The 25,191-nt window shown below is 55.0% G+C and overlaps 1 protein-coding gene across 2 annotated transcripts in view; it reads right to left on the bottom strand.

Annotated features, from left to right (window-relative positions):
- Nucleotides 1-1,318: 1,318 nt before the first annotated feature.
- The window catches only part of KIAA0040 (KIAA0040 ortholog), a 28,345-nt gene continuing 4,472 nt past the window's right edge, over nt 1,319-25,191 (bottom strand). Inside the window, exons 1-2 of one of the 2 annotated variants that reach the window (XM_036342788.1) lie at nt 4,718-5,341; nt 1,319-4,531 (exon numbers count right to left, since the gene is read on the bottom strand). In XM_036342788.1, the coding sequence (XP_036198681.1) occupies nt 4,124-4,426 (303 nt within the window). In that variant the 5' untranslated portion in view covers nt 4,427-4,531; nt 4,718-5,341 and the 3' untranslated portion in view covers nt 1,319-4,123. Of the gene's footprint in view, nt 4,532-4,717; nt 5,342-25,191 lie in introns of those variants that run through there. The other variant, XM_036342787.1, reaches the window with a different exon arrangement.

Raw genomic sequence — 25,191 nt, 5'->3', positions numbered from 1 at the left:
AAGTATTTGAAAACATCTCTTTGAACCTAAGACAGAGACCAAAAGCTGTGTTGAAGTGACTATTTCAGTCTTGTAATCCTGCGACTTTGAATCTGGTAATAATGCTGGGGTCAAAAGTCCAGGAGCCAGCACAGAGGGTTCCTGTGAGTTGAGAGTTGTGGTATTGTCCAAGCCCATATCCACCCCAAGGTCAGGGTCAAGGCTAGGCAGGTGGAGCTGATGGCCTCCCCTCAGGTGTCGGCAGCTGGAAGGGATTGGGAGGGAGTCCTCGGGAAGTCCCGGAATCTGTGGGGATGGGCAGGGGGCAGGAACCCACCAGAACTCCAGACACTCCCCTGCCGTGGGGGGCAGGCAGAGGCCTTCCTTCCTCAGCCCTTGCCGATGGCCAGTGTGTTGACCCCGACCCCTATGAGCTTCTGGACCCGATGTCCAGGGTGGTAGCCACTGGCCGCAGGTGGCCGCTGAGTGATTGGAACCTGGCGGGTGTAACTGGGCGCCTGCACCTTTACTGCCATTACCTTTCATTGTAAGAGCTGGATGTGGCTAACGCACGTGGTGGACAGTGTAGATATGGGACTAGTCCATCGTTCCTGGTCCTGGTGCACAGCCCTGTGCTAGACGGTTTGATGACCAGCTTAGCATCACTGAAGGAGGGATCAGGAGCATCTAAGCCAGTGGTTCTCAACCTTCTGGCCCTTTAAATACAATTCCTCATGTTGTGACCCAACCATAAAATTATTTTCGTTGCTACTTCATTACTGTCATGTTGCTACTGTTATGAATCGTAATGTAAATATCTGATATGCAGGATGGTCTTAGGTGACCCCTGTGAAAGGGTCGTTCGATGGCCAAAGGGGTCGCGACCCACAGGTTGAGAACCGCTGAATTCTAAGCCATTGCATTTCATATGAGGCAAAGCTATGGCCAACTCGGAAAAAGACGGATATTTATACACACATACACGTGTCTCTCTAGGATTTTGATTTCTCCCCTTCCCAGGACCTGAGTGGACTCATGAGTCTGTTATTGTGTGGTTTGTGCTGTTTTCCCCTTTTTCCTTGAGGAAGACATTGCCCAGCCCCCTGTAGGGAGCCTCTCTAGGTGCTGCCCGGGCGCCTCTGACGCCTGGAATCCCAGGCAGCTGTTCTGCAGGACAGGGGCTGGGGTTGGGGGGGGGGGGCAGTGCCCAGAGGGAGTCCCTGCATCCGTCAGTCCATCCTCATTCGTGAGTGAGTGAGGAATGACGTCTGGGAGAGGTCGTATCGAATGCCCAGAAAGGAACTGTCTGGCTCCAGCAAGGAAGGAGGCCAGGCGGGGCTTTTATTTTCTAAAGTATTTTATTAAATCAGTTTTTCTGTTGATGTGTTTGAATTTTTCAGAAAAAAAAAATACTGACAAATACTGTACAATTTGGACCACTATGTTCTTTTTGAAAGGGCGACTACCCTTTCTCCATAGCCTTCCCTCCCCCCAAGAAACAGGAGAGCGAATCCCTGGAGAGCAGCAGCAGCAGCAGCAGGGGAAGACCTGCTCTGACAAGGGCCGTGCTGGCTGGAGCTGGGTACACATCGAGGGGCTCCCCAGGCCTGTGCTGGGGGAGGACGCCCCTTCCTTACTCCCTCGTTGTCCTTCATTAGCTTAAGCCCCCCGAGAGGGGCCAGGCAGGCTCCCCTCAGAGGCACCCCTGTTGCCAGAGGCAGTTCTGGGACAGAGGCTGGGAAGGGAAGGAGCGAAAATGGAGATGAAGGAAGGGATGGAGCCAGGACAAGAGGGGATGGAGATGTGAGAGAGAGAGAGAGAGAGAGAGAGAGAGAGAGAGAGAGAGAGAGAGAGAGAGAGAGAGATGATGCCCCTGGCACTGTTGTAGGTACCCCAGGGAGGGTCATGGGGGAGGCTGGGTGGGGAAAAGAGAGGCCTCGCTCAGGGCTTGGGTGTCCTGGGTCTGAGGCTTTGGAAGCAGCTGAGAGGTGTGTCCTGGTGTTTCGTGGCCGGAGCTGGAGCAGATGCACTAGATTAGGAGACAGCAGGGCCCTGCACCTAGAGATGGAGGCCTTGTCATGGAGGTGACAAACACTGCTCTCTTAATTCAAATGAGCAGCCAGTTGCCACGGCAACCATGTTCCCGGTGATCTGCTCTCTGGGATCATATCTAACACCAGCCTCAGCCGCCAGCCCCCCGCGTCTGCCCAACTCATCCATCCAGGGGACTGCGAGGCACAGACGGGAAGGCCGGCGTCCTGGTCAGCGGGAGGCGTGGGGAGATGACTAGCCGTCCTGTGATGGCCTGGGGACAGGCAGCTGCTCTGACAGGCTCTCCCTGTGGCACGGGGGCAGGGAATCAGAGGGTGTAGCTTCTCTGGTCACAGGGGTGTAGGAGCCAGGGCCTGAGTGCCTGGGAGACTTGGGGCCTCGTAGGGGGAGGGGGTGACCATTGCTGGTTCCACAGTGTATGCAACTGAACTCGGCATCCCTGGTCACTGTGAGACCTGGGACCCATGGCAGGCACCACCCAGCGTCCGCTCTGCACAGGCCTGGAGCACACCTGGGGGGCAGGTGAGAACCTGGTGGCCCACGTGCGCCGATAGAGCGCGTTTTCCCCTTAGCGCAATCGCACAGCATTTCGCTTCTGCTGCTATAAGTACCATAGTTTAGCTACACTGTTAATTAAATGGCAATTGCACACCATTTGGGACCACCTCCGAGGGTTGCAAATGAATTTGGACAGCACAGCCTGCTCTCAGGAATTACCCACCATTGCAACACGGTCACAGTCCAGTCCAAATACCAACCAGCTCATCAGACATGTGGATTACCTCGGCCTCCCAACTTCAGCCTGGTGGGGAGACACGCTCCTCAGCTCACCGTGGACCTGGTTTGTATGTCCTCACAGACCTCAGGGCCCACGTGCCAACCCACCCCCTGGTTCTGCAGAATTCAACACCCACCTCCACCCTTGCAGCGATGGGGGCTCACTTAGAAGGCCACTTGGGGGAACTGGCGAGGTATTACAGCTTACCCTTAACGTCATCACATACCCAACAGCGTCCACAGACAGTTATGAGTACCCACTGTGCGCAAGGCACTTGCCTGAGCTTCAAGATAAATATTAATAAACCTCTATATAGCTTCATCCTGCTTTCGCTTCAAGTCTGAATCTCCCGTATCCCACCCTCAGCACGCCACCCGTCGCTTCCAGTGTGCCTTCTGCGAGGCTGTGCTGGCGATGTCTTCATTCCTTCCCCACTGAAAGCCTCTGGCTCCGGGGGGATGCCCAGCTCAGGTGGGGCATCTCCTTCCACCTCTGCGTTGCACAGGACGGTGCACTGGGTGGAGTGGGCCGAGCAGCCTGTTACCTGGTTCCCATAGCTCTCTAGGAGCCACACCCAGAGCTGCCGTCCTATGTGGAGAAGGAGCCTTCCTGAGGGGCTCTGCGGGGAGCGTCTCAACAAGGGGTCTTGGACCACGTTCAACACCAACCAGTGGTGATGAGGACCTTGCGAGACCATAGCTTCTGATGAATTCGGATCCATTGCACTTTAAACTTGCCCTCCTCGGGGAGGGGCCAGGAGCACGGGGGCTGGAGGGTCTGCATCAACAACAGTGAAGGGCACTGTGCCAGGTGCTGAGACGTCCGAGGATGAGGATTCGCAGCAGGAGGGTTTGTGGGGAGCAGAGTAGGAAGCACACATCTGTAACCTGAGTAGTACATGGAACAGGTATGGAGTTTGTAACCTTGCCGGGCCGTGTAATTGTGCACTTGCGCCCGAATCTGGCCAGGCCCTCCTATGAGATGGTTTCGCGAGAGCAGATACTGTACTGCGTGTGTGTGGTGTGCATGGTGAGCCCAGGTGGTTATGGATACGTGTTCCCTGTGCTTTGGCGTATGGACTGTGCCGGAAGTAGGCGGGGGGCACGCCTGAACCTGGAGCAGAGAGCGTTGCTATTGGACACATAGCTGCCCAGCCAGTGCCCACGCATTGTCCCCGTGCTCCCTGGGGGTGCCCTCCCTGGGGCCACTCAGTCTGAGGTTTGCTCCTTGGCTGAGAAGTTCCTCTGTGGACACGTGTGTGACGCTCCAGGCCCCGTGTGTCGTTGGAAGGCGGACCCTCTGCTGCCCGCCCCGCTAGACCGGCAGCGATGGCCTCTTCTCCATCTGCAGGAGCTTGGGCTGGGCGGAGATCCAGAGGTCTTCTTCGCCCTTCTTCCTCCTCCTCCTCTTCTTCTTCTTCCCCGGGCCGTGCTCCGGCTGCTGGCCCTTGCCCGGCCGGCTCCAGCAGCAGTAGCAGCAGACGAAGACCAGGGTGAGGAGCACCAGCAGCGGCAGCGCCAGCACCACGCCCAGGCAGACGCTGTTGAAGAGGCCCTCCTGGTGCTTGGTCAGGATGGTGTCCCAGATGTCACTGAAGAAGGAGCCAAACTTCTCCATGGTGCTCAGCTCGTCACCACGTCCTGGGCTCGCGGGGACACAGCCTCGCTCACTCGTGACGGATTCCCCTTCGGGCGGAGGGTCTGGGCATGCCACAGGGAGCACCTGGAGAGAGAGAAACAGACCACTCAGGAAACGTGCAGTGGAACGCCCTCCTGTTTTTAATAACACCCTCGATTTTAGGCTTAAGGGGAGGAACTGCAGATTTCCAGAGTTCACTGGAATCCTACTGAGGCTCCATAAACAAGACATATGCATGCATTTAGTCAATAGGTAGTCGTGCATTCTCACCGTGCATACACGCTGCTATTGGGCGTAGGATGTAAAAATCGATAGGCCATCAGTCCTGGCACGCAGGGGATGCTCAGCGATTGTGGGACAAAGGGATCGTGTGCACGGTCAGTGTTCTGAGGGCCCCTGAGAGCTGCTCTCAATCTCTCCTCCACCGCAGCTCACACTGTGACCTTCCATGAGCACAGCTCGCCATTTCCAGCACACACGAGAGCTGAGGCACAAGAGGCAATGCCGATGTCCGGCTGCCTGTCAGAGGGGACTTGGACGTCCCCAGGCTACGAGGTCGTGGGTCCCATCCAGCCTCACTCCAGCCTTCTTACTGCCCCTTCCTGCTCCGAGCCCCCAGCCCTGTCCTCGCATCCCACTCCTGTGTCTGATGGGACGCACCATGCTTGGGGGCCCATCTGCTGGTCCTCCCTCTCCCTTATCACCCTGTCTGCTTCCTGGCCCTCGCCAAGTATTCCCACAATCCTTCCCAGCCTGCTCCCTTTCTTTCCAGTGGAAAAGGGGTCTTGACGGCCGCTCAGCGATTGCACTAAGGAACAGGGATGGGGTCCCTGGACCCCTCCCTACTCCTGCCCTGAGCTCAGCTCACAGCTGGGTCTTTCTGGTTGCTTGTCTGGGCTGGCCCCTCTTCCTCCGGCCCCCCTCCCCCTCTCTCCGTCTCCCCATGCATCTTAGCCATCAGCACTCAGGTGTAAGGTCTTCGAGGCTCCTTGAGTTCCGGAATCCTCAGGTCCTTGTGTCCAAGCGTGATGTGGAGGACATGCATGATTCAAGGAAATGCAAGAGGCTTCTTGGTGCACAACATTGCCCAGGACCAAAGACCACACTTGATTGTAGCCCAGAGGCCGAGAAGCGGTTTTCAGGCTGAAGACCCAGCCAACCCTCTCACTTAAACATGAAGGACCTGGGGCCTGGAGTGGAGAGGTGACATGTCTGAGGACCCACAGTTGTGACAAACACCCAGACCCCTGGACAATGGGTCCAGCACTCCCAAGGCTGCCGATCCAGCGAAAGAACTGAGGAGGAGGATGTTACCTTGTGCTTGCTTTTCGTCTGATACTTTCTTAATGGCCTTCGTGTGAATTATAGCTTTTAAGTGAGCAACAGGATGGCGCATTGTCAATGTGGGGAAGCGAGGGGGACGTGGCCCAGAATCATTGTTTCATTGTTTCGTGCACGGAGCAGGGCCAGTGGCTGCAGCTGGGCCATCATGTGTCACATGGGGCCCTGGGGTTGTCCTCGGGGTCTGTGTCCTTGGGTCAGTCACAGGCTCTATAAGTGTCCCATGTACCCAGGGCTCCGTGTCCTTCAAAGCCTGCATGACCGCAGTCCTGGTGTGCTGGCCGGTGGCCCCACACCCTCATGGTACATCTTACGCAGTTTTATAAATTGGCTCCTGGCACTGTGCCTTCTGGCCCCTGGGAGGCAGTGAGACTGTAAGTTGGCATGTGTCGCTTTACATTACTAGTCTTCATTACCAATCCACCAAGTGGGCATGGTCTTTCCCCAGGCCTCTAGCCCAGGACACAGAGCCCATCGGGCAGTGAGTGAGCGGCGGTGCTGGCCTGGCTGATTCTGGGAAGTTTGTCTCCTGATGCCCCAGGGTGAGCCCTTCACTGGTGTTGCTCTGGCCTCCTCTTCCTTTGTGTGGAATTAACCCGTTTTTGGCAAGTAGCCCGGGATGCTCAGAATCTTACGCTACTTGGCTACTCCCCAGACTGACGTAAACGTTTATGTCGGTCTGTCCTGGACAAAGGCAAAGAGAGTGACTTCCTGTTGTTAGATACTTTACAAATGCTTGAAAGACTTACAACAAAAACCAGGCCCTTCCCAAGTGAAGGTTTATAGAAAGCACAGGCTGCCCAGACAAACTCCACAGGCAACAAAGGGAAGCATTCTGAGAAGTCACAGCCCCTCGGGGGCCTGGGAACACTGCCTGGGTCTGCCCACAGGCCACCAAGCCCATGGTCTTGACAGAGGAAAACCTCCACGGCCACCCACCGCCTCGCTCCTCACACCCCTCGCCTCCTCCCTTGGCTGAGGCTTTGCTGTGACCTCAGCCTGGGATGGGCCAGTAGGTTTCGCTGCTCTGTTGTGGGGAGACGTGGGTACTTTTCTCTGCTGTGATCTTACCCGAGAGCTTTCCTGGGACCAGGTGCTCTTCGCACTGCATTTTTTGTGGTTCAAATTAGACACCAACCTCCGCGTGTTGACAGTTTTCATGAAGGTAGAGCCACTTGGGGAGGACCTTGTAGGTGGGTAGGCTCTTGACGGAGAAGCATAGGTGAAAAAGATGCTCACAGGTTCCGGGCAGGGACTTAGACCTGGTCAGGAGTGCAGGGGCCTCCTGGTGTGCCCGTGGGCAGAGAGGAGGCCTGGGGGCTGTGGCCGGGTCCCCAGGGCCTTCTTAGGGTGCGTGTTACTTCGGGGGCTTTGTAATGGGAGGTAGATGTTGTGATCAGAGCTGCCCTTCAGGAAAAGATGACGGGGTTCTGAAAAGCTCTGGGAAATGCTTTGAGAGAGTTCTCTGTGCGTTTAACAGACATTTCGTGAGCACCTAATACAGCGGTTCTCAACCTTGGCTGCACATTAGAATCACCTGGGAATCTTTTTAAAATCCTGATTTCTGGGCCTCATCCTCCAGAAATTCTGTTTCTTTGTTACTAATGTTGTGGCCCCACCCCATAACAAAGAAACAGAATTTCCGGAGGATGAGGCCCAGAAATCAGGATTTTGAAAAGATTCCCAGGTGATTCTAATGTGCAGCCAAGGTTGAGAACCACTGACTAATATATGCCACACGTTGCGTTAGGTGTCGGGGATTCGGTAATGAGGGACAAAGATAATGGGGTCTGCTATCATGGAGCCTCGTACGTTCCGCTCACTGAGGGATCGTGCCATACAGGCCAAATCGAATCAGCAAATTCCAGCTTAGGCTGCTTCGCTGGCTAAACTAGAAGCATGAATTTGAATTATGTGTTTATCCCAATGTCCCAGGCCCTCCTACCCCTCCCAACCTTTGTCTCAAACTCATCCATCCCATGGCACCTAAAATAGCCTTTGAATAAATAGATTTCTCTTCAAGCTTAAAGCTAAGTCAGTAATTCCCGCCTGGATTCCTAAAGGTACTGATTTGTGTCGGCTCCCCACACAGCCAAAGAGAGTATTCATTACCACTCGGGAACCCAGTCCGGGCGAAATGCGACTAAAAGGTGTTCTTTATACTTTTTACTCTCAGAACTCTTTTCTAGGTCCCCAGGCTACTCGCTAGGCTCGGCTAATCCGCAGTGTTTGATTAGCATTTATGAGCCTCGCAGGAAGAGCATTCCCTGAACGATCAAAGGTGTCCTTGGGGGCGTGAGTTAATGTCAGAGAGTCCGCAGACTGTTCTGCAACAGGAGCCCGGTTTTAGGCCTTGGATGGCGCTCTGGGCAGCTGTCCTGTTGTGTCTCCTAGTGTCGCTGCCACTGAGACAGGTCCTCTGTCCTGGACAAACCAAAGTGGGTGCCACCCAACCTGGGTCGTTCGGTTGTGATTGTGGGGATTGTTGCCCTGTGTTTCCATTTAGTCCCCAAATGTCGGAAACACAGGGCGACGATGTGTTTATTGTGCTTTTTTCCAGATGAACAATCGGATCCCTGGCTTCTCCTGAAAGGACCGTGTGGCTGAGCCCAGGAGCAGCGGCAACGAGTGGGGTGGCCGTGTGGCGACGCAGGCCCGCAGGTAGGCGGCCCCGCCAAGGGGCCTCTAAGCCATGTGGCTGTGGGCTGTCAGAGCCGCCAGGGAACAAGGAGGGGACTAATCCACTGTGTTTGTGAAGAACACTCCCCTAAGGGGCGAGATGGAGAGATGGTTACTGGTGTCCGTGTCCGGGGATGGCACCAGGAGGAGGGAAGGTGGGAGGCAGGGGGGTCAAGGGCTGGACAAGGTGTTCTCTGGAGGATGGGGGTGGGGAGGGGAGGGGAAGGGACGTGAGGTGGTGTCCCTGGCTGTGTTCTGCTTGCGTCCTCCAGCCCTGGTCTGGCCAGGTCGTCGAGGCTGGTGCATTTATTTTCTCTCAGTGGGGAATCACGTCGAACAGTCTGTGCCGTCTCCCCACCATCTGTCCTTGGGGTGGACGACATCTTAACCAGCCCAGGTGTCTCCCCTGCCTGCCCACACCGTGCCCCTGCTCCCCAAACCGCGGTGCAGTCCTTGCAAGACCCCGGTGGTGACGATGTTGTCACACACGCCATCGCCGGGCCGAGGGGAACCTCAGTCTGTGGATAAGGCTGCTGCTCTGGGTGTGTTTTCTCAATGGTTCTCGCCTGGCTCTCCTGACGTGCTCAGGGGCCCTCAAACTGATGGAAGTGCCGTTTTGTGCAGAAATTGTCGCACCCCAGCAAGTAACCTGCGTGTCGATGATCAGGTTTATCACTGAAACCCGGCCCTGGGCGTGGTGACATCGATGCCTGTGCTCTCCCCAATTTAAGTAATTGCTGCCCGTGACCCATGGGCGCCTCTCCCCCCGGAGTGGGCACACGTGGTGCGTCACAGACGCCGAGTGCGGGAAGTAGGTCGTAGTTCCCTCCCAATCACTGTGATCGTGATGGTTGCCATTTTGAACAAAAGCACAAGCTCATCGATGTAGACTGACCAGAACACCGTGATTATTAGAAGAATGAAATGTCGCTGCGTCCCGTGGGCGTGGCGAGCTGGGAGAGGCACAGGTGCGTCAGGTCGCTGGGTCCCCGCCCTGCTGAGGAGGAACAGGCGCCAACGCGGCTGTGACTGGCCGGACACACAATGGCGATCGGTGGAGTCGGGGCCAGAACCGATGTTTCCGACTCCTGGCACCTCCTCCTGCCAGGTCTTCCCACAGAAGTCCTTAAAAATGGGCCCGGAGGCTGTGCCCACCTTCCTCTCCCTGGGCGCAGGCTGGGCTGCTTCCCAAGCCCCCAGACATCACCGCGGGCCGGTGACAGAGTTCTGGCCCAGGGAACGGGTTCTCATGTTTTCGCTCAGCTTGCTCATTGGCTGGTGACAGGCAAAGGGCCATGGGGAGGACTCCGGGCCCCGCATGACTGTGGAGCACAGCGCCCCCTGCTGACCACAGTCAAGAGTGGGATGAGTGAGAAGCAAACCTTGGTTGGGTGCGGCCGCTGAGGGAAGGGGCCTTTGCTCCCGCAGGCAGCCTGTGCTGACCGGCAACACGCCACGCTGGTCATGACTGGGACAACGATGCGATGAGTCAGCAACTCCCCTCCAGCGCCGGATCCAACAGGGGTTAGCCAAGTGCTCCGGTGCCGTGGGGGGACCGCATTTCCCGGGTTCGAGTCCTGACTCTGCTCCTCACTGGCTGTCGCGCCGGGCGGGTCAGCTAACCTCGGTGTGGGGCTCCGTTGGCTCATCTGTGAGGTGGAGTTGATAACCGGCTGTTGTGACAAGTCAGTGAGTCCGTGGACGTGGCGCCTCTCGGAGCCAAGGCTGGCGATAACCAAACAAACAGCGATCCTCAGCTGACAATGCTGAGAACTTGGGACGGCCGGGTCCTGGCGGTGGTTACGTAGGCCTCCTTCAAGCGAAGGCGCAGCGCTGTCTCTCTCTGTACGGAGATGCTTTCTAATCACTCATCCGTTTTCAAAGAGACCGTTTCAGGATGAAAACATGGACATCACTCAGAGCAGCGCCCTGAGTGACGGTCTCTTCGCCCTCTCTCCGTGAACCCACATTCCGGGCACAGTCGGACCCGTCTTCTCTCCCCCCCACCCCCAACCTCACCCCAGTGGCCTTTGGTCTCTGCTAATGCACCTCATGAGCCCTGAGCCTATGGATACAGCCGTGAATGACAGATGCAGCAAGGCTACTACCTTCTGCAGGGAGAAGGGAGGTGACAAACAGTGACAGACAAACAAACCGAGATATGTGCTCAGGGCTGCACAGGAAGTAGTTGGTGTGGCCCCGGGACTTGGCACTGAGGTCTGAGGGATGACAAGGATCCAGAGGGCACAGGGCACAGGGAATGGCTGTCGGGGCAGAGACCGCAGGGTAAAGGCTCCCAGGCGGGAAGGAGGTCGCCAAGCGCGAGTGCACTGGAGCCGGGAGCCCTGAAGGCGCCACGGGCTCTCCTTCCGCCAGGCAGCTCTGGGGGTGGGCGTGGGGGTAGGGATGGGGGTGGGGTGGGGAGGAGAGAGAGGGTCCTTGGATGTCAGGAGCCCCTTTCATCTGTCTGAGCCTCGGTGTGGCTCTGGCTTCCTCCCTCCAGCTCCTCTTTCTAAAGCCTCAGTGACCGTGGTCCTCTCGGCCTCCTTTGGCTCCTCGTTGCTCAGATGATACCACAGATCTCTCGTGATCGGGTCCCGTCACCCCAGCCTCATCTCCCACCACCCCTATCGCCCCACTTCCCTTAAGTTCTCCCAGACACCCCTGCCTTCTCCCGCCGTGAGCTTCGCACACGCTGTTCCGTTGCCTGGAAGGCTTTTCCACCTTCTCCCCTCGTCCCGCTCAGAGGTCCTGTCCCCAACCCTCCCCAGATGGACTGCCTTCTCCTCTGAGTTCTGAGTCAGGACCTACCAGGGCCTTTATCTGATTGTATTAAAGTTGTTTCCTTTAAAAGCAGGAAAGAGCAAGGGTCTCACACACACATTCCTTGTGGGCTCGCGTCTCTCATGCTCGTGCAAGCTCCTAACTAGCAGCGATCCACTCGGCCGTGGGACTTGACAGCTCGCTCTGTGCCTGCCACACACTTGGGGCCTAAACGTGATGTGACGAGGGAGTGAATTCTTTCCAGGCTTGGACTAAGCCGAGGACGGAGTGCGTGTCCTTGGTCCCTCGCCCACCTCGTCCCCCTCCGTTATGGGTCAAACTGTGTCCCCCACAATTTACATTGTACAGGGCGTGGGAAGTCCTGAGCCCAGGACCTCACAATGGGGCCTGCTTTGGCCACAGCGTGTTTGCAGATGCACTTGGTGAAGAAGAGGCCACACGGGCCAAGGGGGCCCATCATGTAATGTGCCTGGTGTCCTTCTGAGAAGGGAGTTTGGACACGGAGAGGGGCGTGCACAGAGGGAGACAGTGGGAAGAGACACTGAGAAGGTGGCACTTACAGGAGAGGGGCCTGGAACGGATTTTCCATCCTGAGCTTCACTAGGAACCTGACCTACCAACACTCCGAGTTTGTAGTTCTAGCCCCGAGACCCGGGAGACGATGTTTCTGTTGCTGAAGCCTCCAGCTTGTGGTACGTTGTCAGGGCAGCCCCAGGAAAGTAGTGATACACCCTTCTGCTTCACCCCCACTCCACCCCATCGGCTGGACCCAGCAGCTCTACCTCCAAAACCCATGCATCCTAAATCTATCCATCTCTCCATCCACGGCCAGGTCACTGTGCCTCATCCGATCACTGTGACACCCTCCCAACGAGCCTCTGGTTCCCCTGGTCCCTCTAAAGCCTGCCTTCTCCCCACAGCCAGATCGCGTCACTCCCTACGCCCTGCACCTCCACTCACTCCCATCCCCCCATGGCTTCCCAACGCCATAGAGTGAAACCTGAACTCCCCGCTGTACCCCATCATCTGGCCCTGCCTCCTTCTCCAATCTCATCTACCCTTTCTCACCCCCCGCACCCTGGACACACCTACTCCAGGCCTGTCCACCCCCAGGACCTTGTGTGTCCCTGGTACATTACCTCTCAGATCTTGGCGTGCGTGACCACTCCTCACATTCAGAGCTCAGCTCAAATGCATTTCTGCTGAGATGTAACCTCAACTGTTACCCCATCAAGCCCCCTCTCCAGTCAACACCCCAGGCCTGTGTTGCTGCCCTGGTGGCAGGAACTTCTCGTTCACGTGTCCTGTCTGTCACTGTAGGCTACACATCACTGACTGCCTTCCTGTGCTGGAACGTGAGTGCGGTGAGGACAGGGCGCTGGCCTGGCTCATTCTGTTTGGATGCCCAGAGTCTGAACGAATGAACGAAGTCATGCCAGTTCAAGGGCCTCCAAGAAAAGGGATCTTGAAAAAATGTTCATGGGTCAACCCCGGTCATTGGGGCAAGAGCAGGGTCAACGAAGGGCATAGGACAGCGATCATCAGCCACGTCTCTGACTAGACACTGATGACAGTTACTCACCGTTTAGCCCACAGGCCAGCCAGGCCCTCCAGCCAAGTAACTCTTTTCAGGAGGAAATAATGATCGAGAAAATTCCCTATCGCTGAGAGCAGCAGGGAGTGTGTGTGGGGGCGCCTTTATCAGTGCCCAAATCATCGCCTGCCTTCCTACAAAGGGCTCATTGTCGCTGGGACTTTCTGATAACAAGGGATCCTTTCCTAATTACTATATGCTCTGTCTCAGGTTCAGAAAGGAAAAGGAAAATGCTCCATTCATTTCACTCCAGGTTCAAACGAGTCAGTCTTTCAATCAATCAAGGATTAATTAAACTGTGCTAGGAAGTACAGGGGAGGCAAAAGACACCCTCTCTCTACTCAGAGATGATACCAGGGAAAGAGAGAACAATTTAAGAACCTGGGCTTCCTCTGACTTCCGGTGAGGGAGGCCCAAGGCAGTGATGGCGAACCTATGACACTCATTTTTTTGGTTGATTTTTCTTTGTTAAATGGCATTTAAATATATAAAATAAATATCAAAAATATAAGTCTTTGTTTTACTATGGTTGCAAATATCAAAAAATTTCTATATGTGACACGGCACCAGAGTTAAGTTAGGGTTTTTCAAAATGCTGACACGCCGAGCTCAAAAGGTTCGCCATCACTGGCCAAGGGTCTCCAGCCACTTTATCTCCGTGCCTCTTCACATCCTCTTCTCTCTTCTCATCCCTAATTACATGGTCTCCACAGGGTCCATGCGAATAATTAGTCTTTTTCAGGCACCCTTAGGATTTGACACTAGAAGTCACGTGTGAGTCTCTGAGAATCCCAACTATGCGAAATTCAATCAAATACAGTTCTTATCTCCAGCCCATTAGCAAGGCAACAACTTCCTCATATTTCCGTCCCTGAGATGATCCAGGAAATTTTCTGGTGTTTCTTCGTCTGAACAGAAAACTTGTGGTCAGGAATGTGGCCTCCCCCACTAACAGAGTGTGGAGTCTGGGAAGCATTCACTTAAGCACTTTTTCAAGTTTTCTCTCCTGTAAATAGACATTAGCACATTTCTCAGAGGGTTAATTTCATCCACTGTGCTACATCAGTTTTTAAAATCCTTACCCATGGATATGTTTATTGATTTGAGAAAGAGAGGAAGGGAGAGAGAGACACACACACACACACATCGACTGGTTGCCTCAGTATGCACCCCAACCAGGGATCAAACCACAACCTAGATATGTGCCCTGACTAGGAGTCAAACCCGCAACCTATTTCGTGTATGGGGTGATGTTCCAACCAATTGAGCCACCCAATGTGCTGCATCATTTTAGCCTCAGTACCTAGCACAGCGCCTGATAGGTTGGTAACAGATATTTGTTGAATGGATAGATGGGTGAATGAATGAATGAATGAGGGAATGAATGAGTGGGTAAATGAATAAGGGAATGAATGCCTTATTGGGAAGAATAAATCATGTGTGTGACGCATGCAGCTTAAGTATACCTCATACAGTGGGTGCCTTAAAATTGCCTTGAAAATGATATAACACTATCTTTGTTATTATACTGCTCTCTATCCATTTAAAAAACTATTTCGTTGTGACCAGAGTTTGATCCATTTTTCACTAAGCTGGTGTAAACAGTGAGTCAGCCACCTCCCCAGGAATCGGGGCAGACAACTGGCTGTTGCTCCACCTTCTTGCTATTTCCATTCATCCCCAGCCGCGCCGCCCTCTTCTGCCCTCCTGACCTCCAGGACCCAGTTTCTGAGGGGCGCCTTGTTTGTCCATCACTATCATCTTTCTCCTCTTCATTTCAGCGAGAATGCTCACTTGTTTTCCTTTGGCTGGCCTCTGTTGACATAGATACCTCAGGAGGCCAAAGCCTCAAAACAGGGTTGGCAAAATGTCCTATCACTTTCCCCAGGAACAGAGGGTGATCTGTTGAGTCAAACAGCTGCCATTTGCTGCGTTCTTACTAAGAGCGCAACTCGGTGTGTGGTATCCAGGTTAGACATGTGTGGCCTCATTCAGCAACTCAGGAGGTGGGCCTCTATAGTCCCATTACACAGATGGGAAAACCGAGGCTATCAGAGATTAAGTGCTTTGCCAAGGCTACTCGGCTGCTAAAGTTCGTAAGACGTTTGACTATAGTCCTATCTGAGTCTCAAGATCCTGCTGTAACCACCATCCTCAGGAGGCCCCCTTGTCTTCCAGGATGAGGAGGTGTTCACCCACTGCCCCCCATCCCGCAGTTTAGAGCCTGCACCTGATGGATATACTCTTGATTAACTAAGATACCCCTGAGCCTTCAAGCAGCTCACATTTTCATAGGACCAAACATGGAAGAAGAGAAGTTCAGAACAATATCACATATGACAGTGGGGATTGGGGATTATATTCACCTCATGGGCACCTTTGTTTTAATTTTTTCCCTCTTCTGATTTCATATGAAGTTCTCAACCTTTAGCTCGTCCTGAAATTTGGCCACGCTAACCTCCCACGGGGCCAAGATCGGCTGGAGCTTTTGAAGGGCCTATGTTCCCCCCGTCGCACACCCTGGTCCCCCTGCCTGCTTCACCGGTCCTGTCAGCTGCCTGGTCTCTGCAGGCAGTTCAAGCTTGCGTTACTTGCACTGTCCACTCCCGCTGGAGAGGGGCCACATCACCTATTCTTGGTGCTGTTCTGTGTAGGGGACAGCCCCCCAGGGGGCTTGACACAGAGAAACAGGGAAAAGGCAAAGGCAGCCTCACTTTCCAGTGTCACCTCCAGTTGGATGGCCTGATGCTGGTCTTCGTCTTTGGCTGATGGGACAAAGAATGATGAGGAGGGGCTTTTGCAAGAGGAATGAATAGCTATCAGAACGCCCCAGGACAGCACAGGAGGGTGGAGGGGGGCGCAGTGGAAGGAACAGTCAGCTAGGAGGCAGAGGACCCAGTTCTCGTCTCCCTTCAGTTGTCCTCCAAGCACCTGACCTTGGCCAGGTCGGTCCGGCTTTCTGCACCTCATCTGAACTATGAAGCTATTCACCCACCCAGATATTTTTTCTCAAGATTGTTGTAAAGACCACCCAAGGCGCATGTGTGAAAAGGACATCGGGAAGGGAAATTGCCGCCTAAATGCAAGGTAGTGGCCTGGTAGAGGATGATATTAAAAAGCTGAATTAAAGCTCAAGTGAGAACCCTGAGCGGCTCTTAGGGGCGCAGCCCGCCACCCGCCTGATCCCTCCCCTCCCCTCCCCTCCCGTTCCCCCTGGTCCTTTATGAATCGGCACCATTATCAGCTCCGTTTCCAATTTGGAGAATTTGTGGGCACACGCCGTGACACCACTCACACCTGCCTTGGCCATCTGTGTCTTTCTGATCCGACCACATCCTGGTGTTTGGGCTAATAAAACCCGTAGCCATGGTTACAGTGAAATACCTTGGCCACACAGCTCTCATTTTTACTTCTCAGGCCTACTCGGTTAAGAGGGTGGAGCCAGTGTCTGTGGGTGCGGTGGGTGCCTAGGTGGGCTTATTTTTGGAGACGGTGAGCCGAGGCTCTGAGGTCATCTCTGAGTGAAGTGGGTGGGAGGGGTGGGGCCTTCTCCGCTCCACAAATAAATGGGGAGGCTCCGTAACTGAGGGCCAGGTCTGCACCCGTCATATCCTCTTGGAGGTAAAGAGTGTTTTTTGGAAAAGCAAGAAGACAACAGGGCACTTGTGTGATCCCGGGTCTCCCACTCAGGTGGTAATTAAAAAATAGGCCTTCAACTTGAAGTTGCATAATTCCCTTTAATGTTGCAGAAGGGAACTCGGAGTTCTGCAAACTTTGCAGCAATAACCGAATGGCTGCTTCATTTTTCTCGGTGGTGGCCGGGGAGAGGTTGGTAGGCTGGAATAGTTGAAAACTAATGGGGTGGCGAAAATATACAATTATGCAACTCAACAGCAATGCAGATACGGGTTTATTTTCCTTCCCATTTCCTCCCTTCATTGAATGTTAACAGAAGTTCAGGACAATTAAAAGCCCAGAGCTGCCGTGCTGTAATATTAAGGCTCAAAATGTAAAGGCCAAACCACAGAGGGAGGGGCAGAAATATCCTGGTCCGGCCATGGCTCAGCGATGCCCAGTGGCACAGTGTGGAGTCCCCAGACCCGCCGGGCCGGCTGCCCCCCCTCCCCCCAACTCCCCCCAAGCAGACGGGCTGTGCAGAGGAGCTGGTGTGGCTGGAGATGAGCTTCACTTCCTGTCTGCTCCAGTTTAAATGTGCATCCCTCACGTCCAGTGCAGGCTTTTACAGTGCGACAAGTAATTGTGCTGAACGCAGAGCACCTGTGCGAGTGCCCTGAAGGCTTGACCGAGCACCCGCTCTGGCCAGCAGCCCTGGTGTAGACGGCGTTTCCTCAGTCTCACCCGGCGCGGCTTTAGGTGCCCACCTCTCCTAGCTGCCCCTGCCCAGCTCCTGTACAGAGAAACTCTGGAACAGCCATTGGCTTCACCCCATCCCTGATCCCCTCGGTTCGCCTGACCTCGCCCCAAACGCCTTCCTCTCTCCCTGTAAGGTGTGCAGATAAGCCATTTGGGAGGATGGACAGAAGAAACTACAGGGGCGGGGGGCGGGGGTGCACCACAGATACTACCGTGCACACACATGCAAACTGGTACGCAGCTCACACCCTCTCCTCGGCCCCTCACCCTGCCCCCCATCTCTCTTCCATCCTTGCCCAGAGGCCCCAAAGCTTTATGAAGACTTTCCGGAAAGCTCCTGGACCCCTGGGAGGGGGGATGAGGCAGGGAAACGTAGGCCTTGTCTGATCTCCCCGCAGGGCGGCCTCATGGCCTGGCTGCCTGCAGGCTTGGGGCCAGCCTCTAGCTTTATCTCCCACTAGCAGCCCAGAATACATTATTATTATTTTTTATCAGACTAACTTGACGAACTGGGACATTGGGTGGGAACATTTTGATAGAGCAACCGGTCTGAACGCGTGGCCCTGCTTCGGCCGGTCAGAGGCAGGGGAGGTCCTGGGGATGGGTGTCGGCTCGGCCCAGTCACAGGCAGGGACAGGTGTCCTGGTGGGGCCTGAGTGGGGGAGAGCCTGTGGGAGCCCAGCTCTGCTCTGACGCGGTCTGGTTGTGTGTGTGCAGGCTCCTGCAGGAGGTCACAGGAGCTGAGGACTTGGCTTGACGACCGCGAGCAGGGGAGGCTCAGGGACTGTGGTCTCCGAAGCCGGCTCAGTTCTCACCTGTGAGCTGCATGTGTCCTTGGCAAAGGCCTTCAGTTGCCTTGGGCCTCGGTTTCTCCCTCCCCACATGGGGAAAAAGTCAGGACAGATAGCCGAGAAAGTGACCGCAGTGTGGCCTGGATGGAAGGGCAGGGCTGTGGCTTAAGGTCTGACCACATGCGCCAGCTTCAGAGCAAACCAGCCGTGGACGCTGTGAAAGGGGACGTGCCTGCGAGTGTGCGCTCGGCCGGTAGGAACTGGGCTGCTGTTTGGAGTCATAACGGGTGATGGCAGACAGGAATCAGGCGTGGCAGAACACATGCATTTCTGCAGTTGGCAAAGCGGCCTGAAGATCTTGGGAAACTAGCTCCCATGAGAGTCCAGATGGACAGATGGATGGGCACCCCACCCCGCCTGGCGGCTTTCACCTGGCTGTGTAGTGGCGCTGGGCAACTTAGACCCTCCACGCACCAGGTGACCCGTGACGGGGTCCCCCAGGGCTGGCCGAGCACGGAGCATGTCCCCTTGCTGAGCCAGTTCTGAGAAGCACATTCCAGCCCCTGCCCTGAGGCATGGGGCCCAGCGCTGTTTGTGGTTAACCCTGATGACCCCCGATGACTCTGCAGTGGGGAGGTTTGTATGGAGTGGGTGCGAGTCTCCCTCCACACACACAAAAATAATGCTGCAGGCACATTCTTTGTATCTAAGAAGCTAATAGTACAAATCACAATTATTTGCATCGATAAAATGTGCCATTTGAGTTATTTTTCCTGAAGTTTGCACATGGGTTTTTATTTCAAGACAGGAAGTGCTAGTTACGAACCTACTGTGTGACCAGGGTGGTGCAGAGGGAGGACCAGGAGGTGTGGGAGCCGGTTCCTTCCAAGGACTGTTTCTTAATGAAGCTCAGAGTGCTCCTGCCAGGTGCCGGGCAAGTCCCGGAGCCCCCGGGCCCCAGCTTCCCCATCTCCAAGCTGGGAAGACGATAAGCCCTCCGACTCCATCACCACCCAGTGTTGTGAGAGCCGGATGATAGCATCATAGAGTCCTTTACAAACTGAAAGTGCCCTTTCCATTTCCAAACATAATAACAGCAATTAGAGGCGAAAGTGAATATCAGAAAATCCAAAGTGCATGCACCGTGAGAAAGGAGAAGGCTCAATGTTGGCTTGGGTTTGGGGGGAGGGGCGTGGAGGAGATGGAGGTTGTGCTGGACCCTGTGCGACCGTCATCACCTGGAGGGCTGGACACTCGGAGGGAGGGAGGAAGTTGGGGTGCGATGGATAGGAAGGGCTGCCAAGAGCAGAGTGTGGGACTGGGTGGCAGGGCAGAAACCCTCCAAGGAAGAGAGGGGGGTGTGGGGGGAGAGGTGAATGGTTCAGGCAAGGCTGGTGAGATACAGACTGTGAAGGCCGCACACAGGTTTGCTGTGATGGGCCCCAGGGAGGCCCCAGAAGTTGGGGAGCAGGGGACATAGTAGGGTCAGTGTGTCAGACCTGATCTCTCTGGCCAACCAAAGAACGCCTTGGCCAGAGCTGGGACTGTGCAGGGTTAATCACAAATATTACAATTAAAAAAACCTTTTATTAATAGCCTACTTTCTCCCTCAGGCAAAATCTGATTAGGAGCTGAAATGAAATATCACCAAAGCAATCAGAAAGAAACTGCTATTTATCTCCTGCTCCCCTGGGATGGGGGGAGGGAGATTAAAAACTCTGAAGTAATGGCTTCCCCAGGCTCCGGCTGACACGGGTGGGCTTGCCTGGTTCATCTGTGAGTGGGGAAGGTGCCGTCAGGGACCTGCACTTGTAACTCATCTTAATTTTTCAAAGGCTCTGCAAACATTTCTTCGCCGGGTCCATGTCCTGCGGGCAGGGGAGGGGTTTCTCAGCTGGATAAGCCAAAGAGCAGGGTGTTCGATATGTCAGTTTATAACAGCAGCGCTGCCCGCGGCAGGCGGGACCCGAGCCTCCGGTGTCCCAGTGGGATGCTCTCACAGGAGACCGAGCACACGGGGCCTGGCCCCTCTGCAGGCCACAGGCCTTCCGTTTCTCAGGCTCCCTGGGTCCTCTCTGTGGCCCTCTCTTATTTGGGGCCCCCCACAAGCTTCTTTATCTGGAACCCCCAGTGCTCCCCAATCCCACCCGAACCTCCTTTCACGTGAGTCTCAGCTGAACTACAGTTCCCCTTGGGAAACCTTCCATGACCTCACTGAGGGGAGAGCCCCGCCCGGTGCCCCTCACAACAGCCCCCCCCTGCCTTAGGCTCCTTGTTTATTCAGTCGTCTTAGAGTCTATTCCCTTCACGGCATCCCCACCACCTGGGCCGTGTTTGCTCTTGGGAGGTATCTGGGAATGAAAGAATGAACGTGTCTATAGAGGAGGAAACGAGGCTCCCGAAGTGAGGCAGCCCAGGTCTCACAGCCAGTCAGGACCACGCGACAACTCTTCCCCCAGACACCCGCGTCGCTTCACTGTGCCGTGCAGTGTTCCTGGCTCCCTCGCAGCTCTGGTCAGACAGACGTCCCAGGGACAATGCATCCACCCAGTGGCACTTCGTTATCTGGTTGGAGACTCTTACAGCCTGGGCTTCGGTGCCAGAGTCCTGGGCATCTGAGTGCAGCGCACCCTGCCGGCCTCTCTCGGTGACGGGCTGCTTCTCTCTGGTGAGGATGTCAGTGCCAAGGTCAGAGGTGACCGAGGCGTGACCGGACACCCCAAGATCGCTGGCCTCAAATGGAGGGGCCTCAGCCCCGCGGGGCTCCGTGCCGAACACATACAGGACGCCACTTGAAAGTGAGGCTACGACGTGTTGTTGGAGAGCCCCCGACTGGCTGTGTTCCTGACATTTCCGCGTTAGGAACTGACATTCCATTTGGTATTCTCTGATTGCTGAGCTGAGTAGAGTCCACGTGTGTGGGGCGCTCAGCATCTCGCTGCCTCAGTTACTGCAGAAGGCTCTCCCGTGTTTTTCCTTCCCAGAGGGAGGCACGCTCTGCTGGCGTTTCCTTCCTTCCCTGAGCCTGGGTTGTTGGTACGATTGAGGCCGAAGGGGCCAAGAGCTGCCACGTCTGCCGTCTGCAGTCCAGCTGCAGACAGTCCGGTGCACAGGTGTTGAGCACCCAGTGTGCACGAGGACGAGGCCCTCCTCTGTTGTCTAAGGCTCTCCAGGGCCTGCTGCACCTGCCCCCTACCTGGCCGGATTCCTAAGTGAACCACAGATACAGACTGTGTTTTTTGTGGGGAGATGGATGAGCACAGGAAACGGACGAGAACGCAGGGCGAGTTAAGCATCCCAAGGGAAGCGTGGACAGACGGGGATGGGAACAGCAAGGAGGCAGCTGTCACACCAGCGGGGATCTGGGCCAGGTGCAGGAGGGTGCGGTCCAAGTTGGATGACTCAGTGCAGGCGGAGGGGATGACGGGTTCCAGGTTGCTCAAGAAAGCAGAGCTGGCCCCGAGGAGTCCATCACGGGTGCCAGATCTGGAGGTTTCCAAACGCCCACCGTTACCATGGCGACACTTCCACAGCTCCCTCCAGCCACCGGCTCTGATCCATGGACTCCTGGGCAGCCTGGCTGCAGGCTGGAGGGCCCCTCCTCTGTGGCCCAGGAGAAGGGCTGCTGGGACCATTTTCCCCTCCATGCTGCCTTCTCAGGGCCCGGGGACAGAGCTGCGGGTGGCCGATGGCGTGCTGGGCATGAGGTCCTTACGGGGTGTTTTACATGTTTGGCTATGAAAGCAATTATGTAAGAAACCTCGAGTGGATAGGGAGTAAGTAGTCAGCCTCCTTCTTCCCCGACTTGAAACACATCTGATCCCTCTGTATGTTCTTAAGTTTGGTGATAATCCTGATTTTAAATTTGGGGTCACAAAGGCAACCAAGCTGGTTCTAGTTGGCTCTAGTTCTTTCTCTTCCTCTCCCTGCCCCCCTCCTCCGTACACTCAGTTAGCCTACCCATGCAGCAATACTGCTAACACTCAGCGCAGGTTGCTAGAAAGAGATTATTTCCCCAAGAGGGGCAAACCTATATCACAGGTTGCAAATTGGCAGCCTGTGAGGCCGATGTGACCAGTGAATGGGTTTTGTTTCTTCTACAGCTTTACCGATTCTTAGCACACGCTCCCTGCATTCCCACCCCACAGCCTGGGTCAAGGCCTGTCTCTCCTGCCCCACCCCACCCCACCCCCCAATTCACTAGCTGTCTGACCATCTCCTTTCCCTGATCCCTGGGCCACGCCTGTTTTGAGAAAGTGTATGAGTTGAAATTGAGGTCCCAGGCATTGGAGTCATGTGCCCGTGTGACAGGGGCTGGAAGTTCCATCTGCACTAGCACGAGTTTATGAACTCATGTTTAATGGGCAGCTGCTATGTACCAGATACCGTGTGCACTGGGAATACAACAGAGCGGTGGCACCAGGGGACAGCTGGGGGAGTCACATCTTACCAAGGGCCACAAAGCTTTATACATAAAATACTACTGGAGCCGGGGGAAGGACACTTAGCTCTTGGTAGAGACCTCGGTTTCCTCATCTGTAAAATAGGTACAATAGTTGAGCTGTCGTGAGGGTTAAATGAAAGGAAGGAGGTGAAGCAGTCACTACAATGGCTGGCACACGTATATACAGTACTCCATAAAGGTTGCTGCTGTTAGCTGTTGCTTCCTACCGAGTTAATATTTTCTTTGTTAAGCATCCAAATAACTCTACCTCTAGGACAACAAGAGGCAATATCTCTCAGTAATTTGTAAGATCAAAGGCGACGAATAAGGGACGAGGCACAGAAAAGCACGCCACTTAACATGCATATTATCTTCTAGAAAGGAACGTGAATTGATAAGCATGTTGATAAAGTAGGGGAAGGGAAAAGAGTCTGGCGGCTCCTCAAAAAGTTAAACTAAAAATTACCATCTGATCCAGCAATTCCACTCCTAGGTATGTGCCCAAAGCAACTGAAAATAAGCACTCAGAAGCAAGTCCTTGAACTCCCATATTCACAATAGTCAAAAGGTGGAAACAGCCTAAAAGTCTATCACCAGAGGAATAGGGAAACTGTGCTATAGACAGGCAATGGGATGTTACTCAGTCACGAAAAAGCACCAAGTGTCAGTACATGCTGGACCATGGATGAACCTTGAAAACATTACGCTAAATGGAGAAGCCAGGCACTAAAGGACATACATTGTGTGGTTCCACTTGTATAGAATAACAGACAAGATAAATCCACAGAGACAGCAAGCAGCTTGGTGGCTGCCAGGGGCTGGGGAGGGGGATCGATAGGGGTGCCTGCTCAGTGGGAACAGGGGTGACGAAAATCGAGGTGGTGGTTACACAACATCATGAATGTACTAAATGCCACTGAATTGTTCACTTTAAAATGGCTAATTTTATGTGGTGAATTTCTCCCGGATAAAAACCATGTGGAAAGATATAATGCAAAGTTGCTTGAAAACTAATAGCTGGTAAGTGGAAAAGAATGGTCCAGTTTCCATTATTAATTGCTTAAGAAATAGAAAATGTCAGAGTTTATTTTTTTTGGTGTGAATTTATCCATTCACTCCAAAAAGCAAATGCTGAATGACCGCACACCTCAGGCGTTTAAATGTTCCTATTGAAGGAATAACTTTTTTAAAACCACTAAACACTTATTCCTGGAAAAGGTCAGTCAGGAGGGAGCCTGGGACCTTCTTCCCCACGTGGCACATGCTCTGTGACGGGTCCCCTCCCCTGTCCAGACAGGGCGTCTGCATGGGCCTGAGTGAGCTGTTCTTTCCGTGGCTGCCGGGAGTCGGTGCGGCTGTCCACCGAAAACACAGCAGACGTCAGCTCTGTCCTCTCTCAAAGCTCCGACGGGCACAGTGGTCGGGCATCGGCGAGTCTCCCGAGCCCACCTTGCCTTTTACCGGAACCAGATCAGGCTTCAGGCCAGCTGTCCGTGGGCGGGGCCCGAGTTTCTAATCTGAAACCAGAAGCGCTCAGAACAGGAGTCTGGGTCGGAGCTGTGTGCGGTGCCTCCCGCTCCCTGTGGAGGCTTCCCGAGGGGGTGGCAGGGTCACCCGTCTCATCACCTGGAGCGTTTCACCTCGGCCACTGCTGCTCGGCAGGCTGTGGACCCTGGGCAGCGGGCGTGGCTCCGGTCCAGGCGCGGACGGCAGGGTGACCCAGGGAGGCTGGAGGCCATCAGCCCCTTCCAGGAAAGGGGCTTGAAGGATGGGGCACGTCTGCAGGGCTGGCTCCCAGCTTCGCCCTTGTCGGTGGAGTTTGCTTACTCCCGGTCCCTATGGGCAGGTCCCTATGACCACAGTGTCAGCTCCTGGGTGATTTCAGGCCACTGCCCATGAGTGGCGCCTGGAGTCTTGGGGTCACGGCCACGCGTGGGCAGCAGAGGGGCGCTGGGAGGCTGGCACTGTCCCCTCGTGGAGCTCCCAGCTTGGGTGGGAAGGGCAGTACCTCTTGATAAGGTGGCCATGGTCCCCGTGTCATTTCGGTGAAGACACGGCATGTCCACTGCCTGCCGGTCGGTTCCCATAATGCCGCAGCTGCTGGACTCCTCCGTCCCTCCTCTGTCCCTGCCCCACACCCCCCTCGAGAGCCGAGAGCCCACCCTTTCCTTCTCACCACTGACGGCGCAGTAACATGTCACCCTCTCTGTCCCGATGGTAGTTCTCCCTCTTTTCTGCCCGGTTTTACGACTCGCCCAGAAGCGAGAAGGAACTGCTGATGGGCTTTCCTTGGAGCCGTCTGGTGGGAAGTTAGGGCCGTCTTGGGGGAGAATAGAAGTCAACTAGAGCCTCCTTGCAGGAAGAAGCTGGGGGCAGGTCTGCAGTGGCTTATCAACCAGCTTCTAGTGCTCACCAGGAGGCAGAGCACGAGGGGGCTGTCTTTTCATTGCTCAGCGACAACCTCCACGGAGCAGCTCGCTTACAGGTGTGGAGCGAGTTTCCTCCCAGGGGCCGGATCCAGGTGGGTGCTGCCCGGCCCCGGGAGCCGCCCTGGGAGAGGGACCTCAGTTCCCGTGACGTTCATTCTGGAGCTCGGCCTCCCTGGTCCAGCCTCCTCCAAAGGCCGGCTCCCGGCTCTCAGCCCCCTGGCCCCCGATGCGCCCTGTGGAGCTCTGTGGCCCTGGGGCCGTCCTTCCAAGAACTTGCATTGCTTTTCCTTTTGCTGCTCGGAGAGGGA

This window comes from Myotis myotis, unplaced genomic scaffold, assembly GCF_014108235.1.
Source record: "Myotis myotis isolate mMyoMyo1 unplaced genomic scaffold, mMyoMyo1.p scaffold_m19_p_18, whole genome shotgun sequence".
Taxonomy (NCBI): Eukaryota; Metazoa; Chordata; class Mammalia; order Chiroptera; family Vespertilionidae; genus Myotis; species Myotis myotis.
The sequence above is the reverse complement of the archived record's forward strand: the minus strand, read 5'-3'. Positions and strand labels throughout refer to the sequence as shown.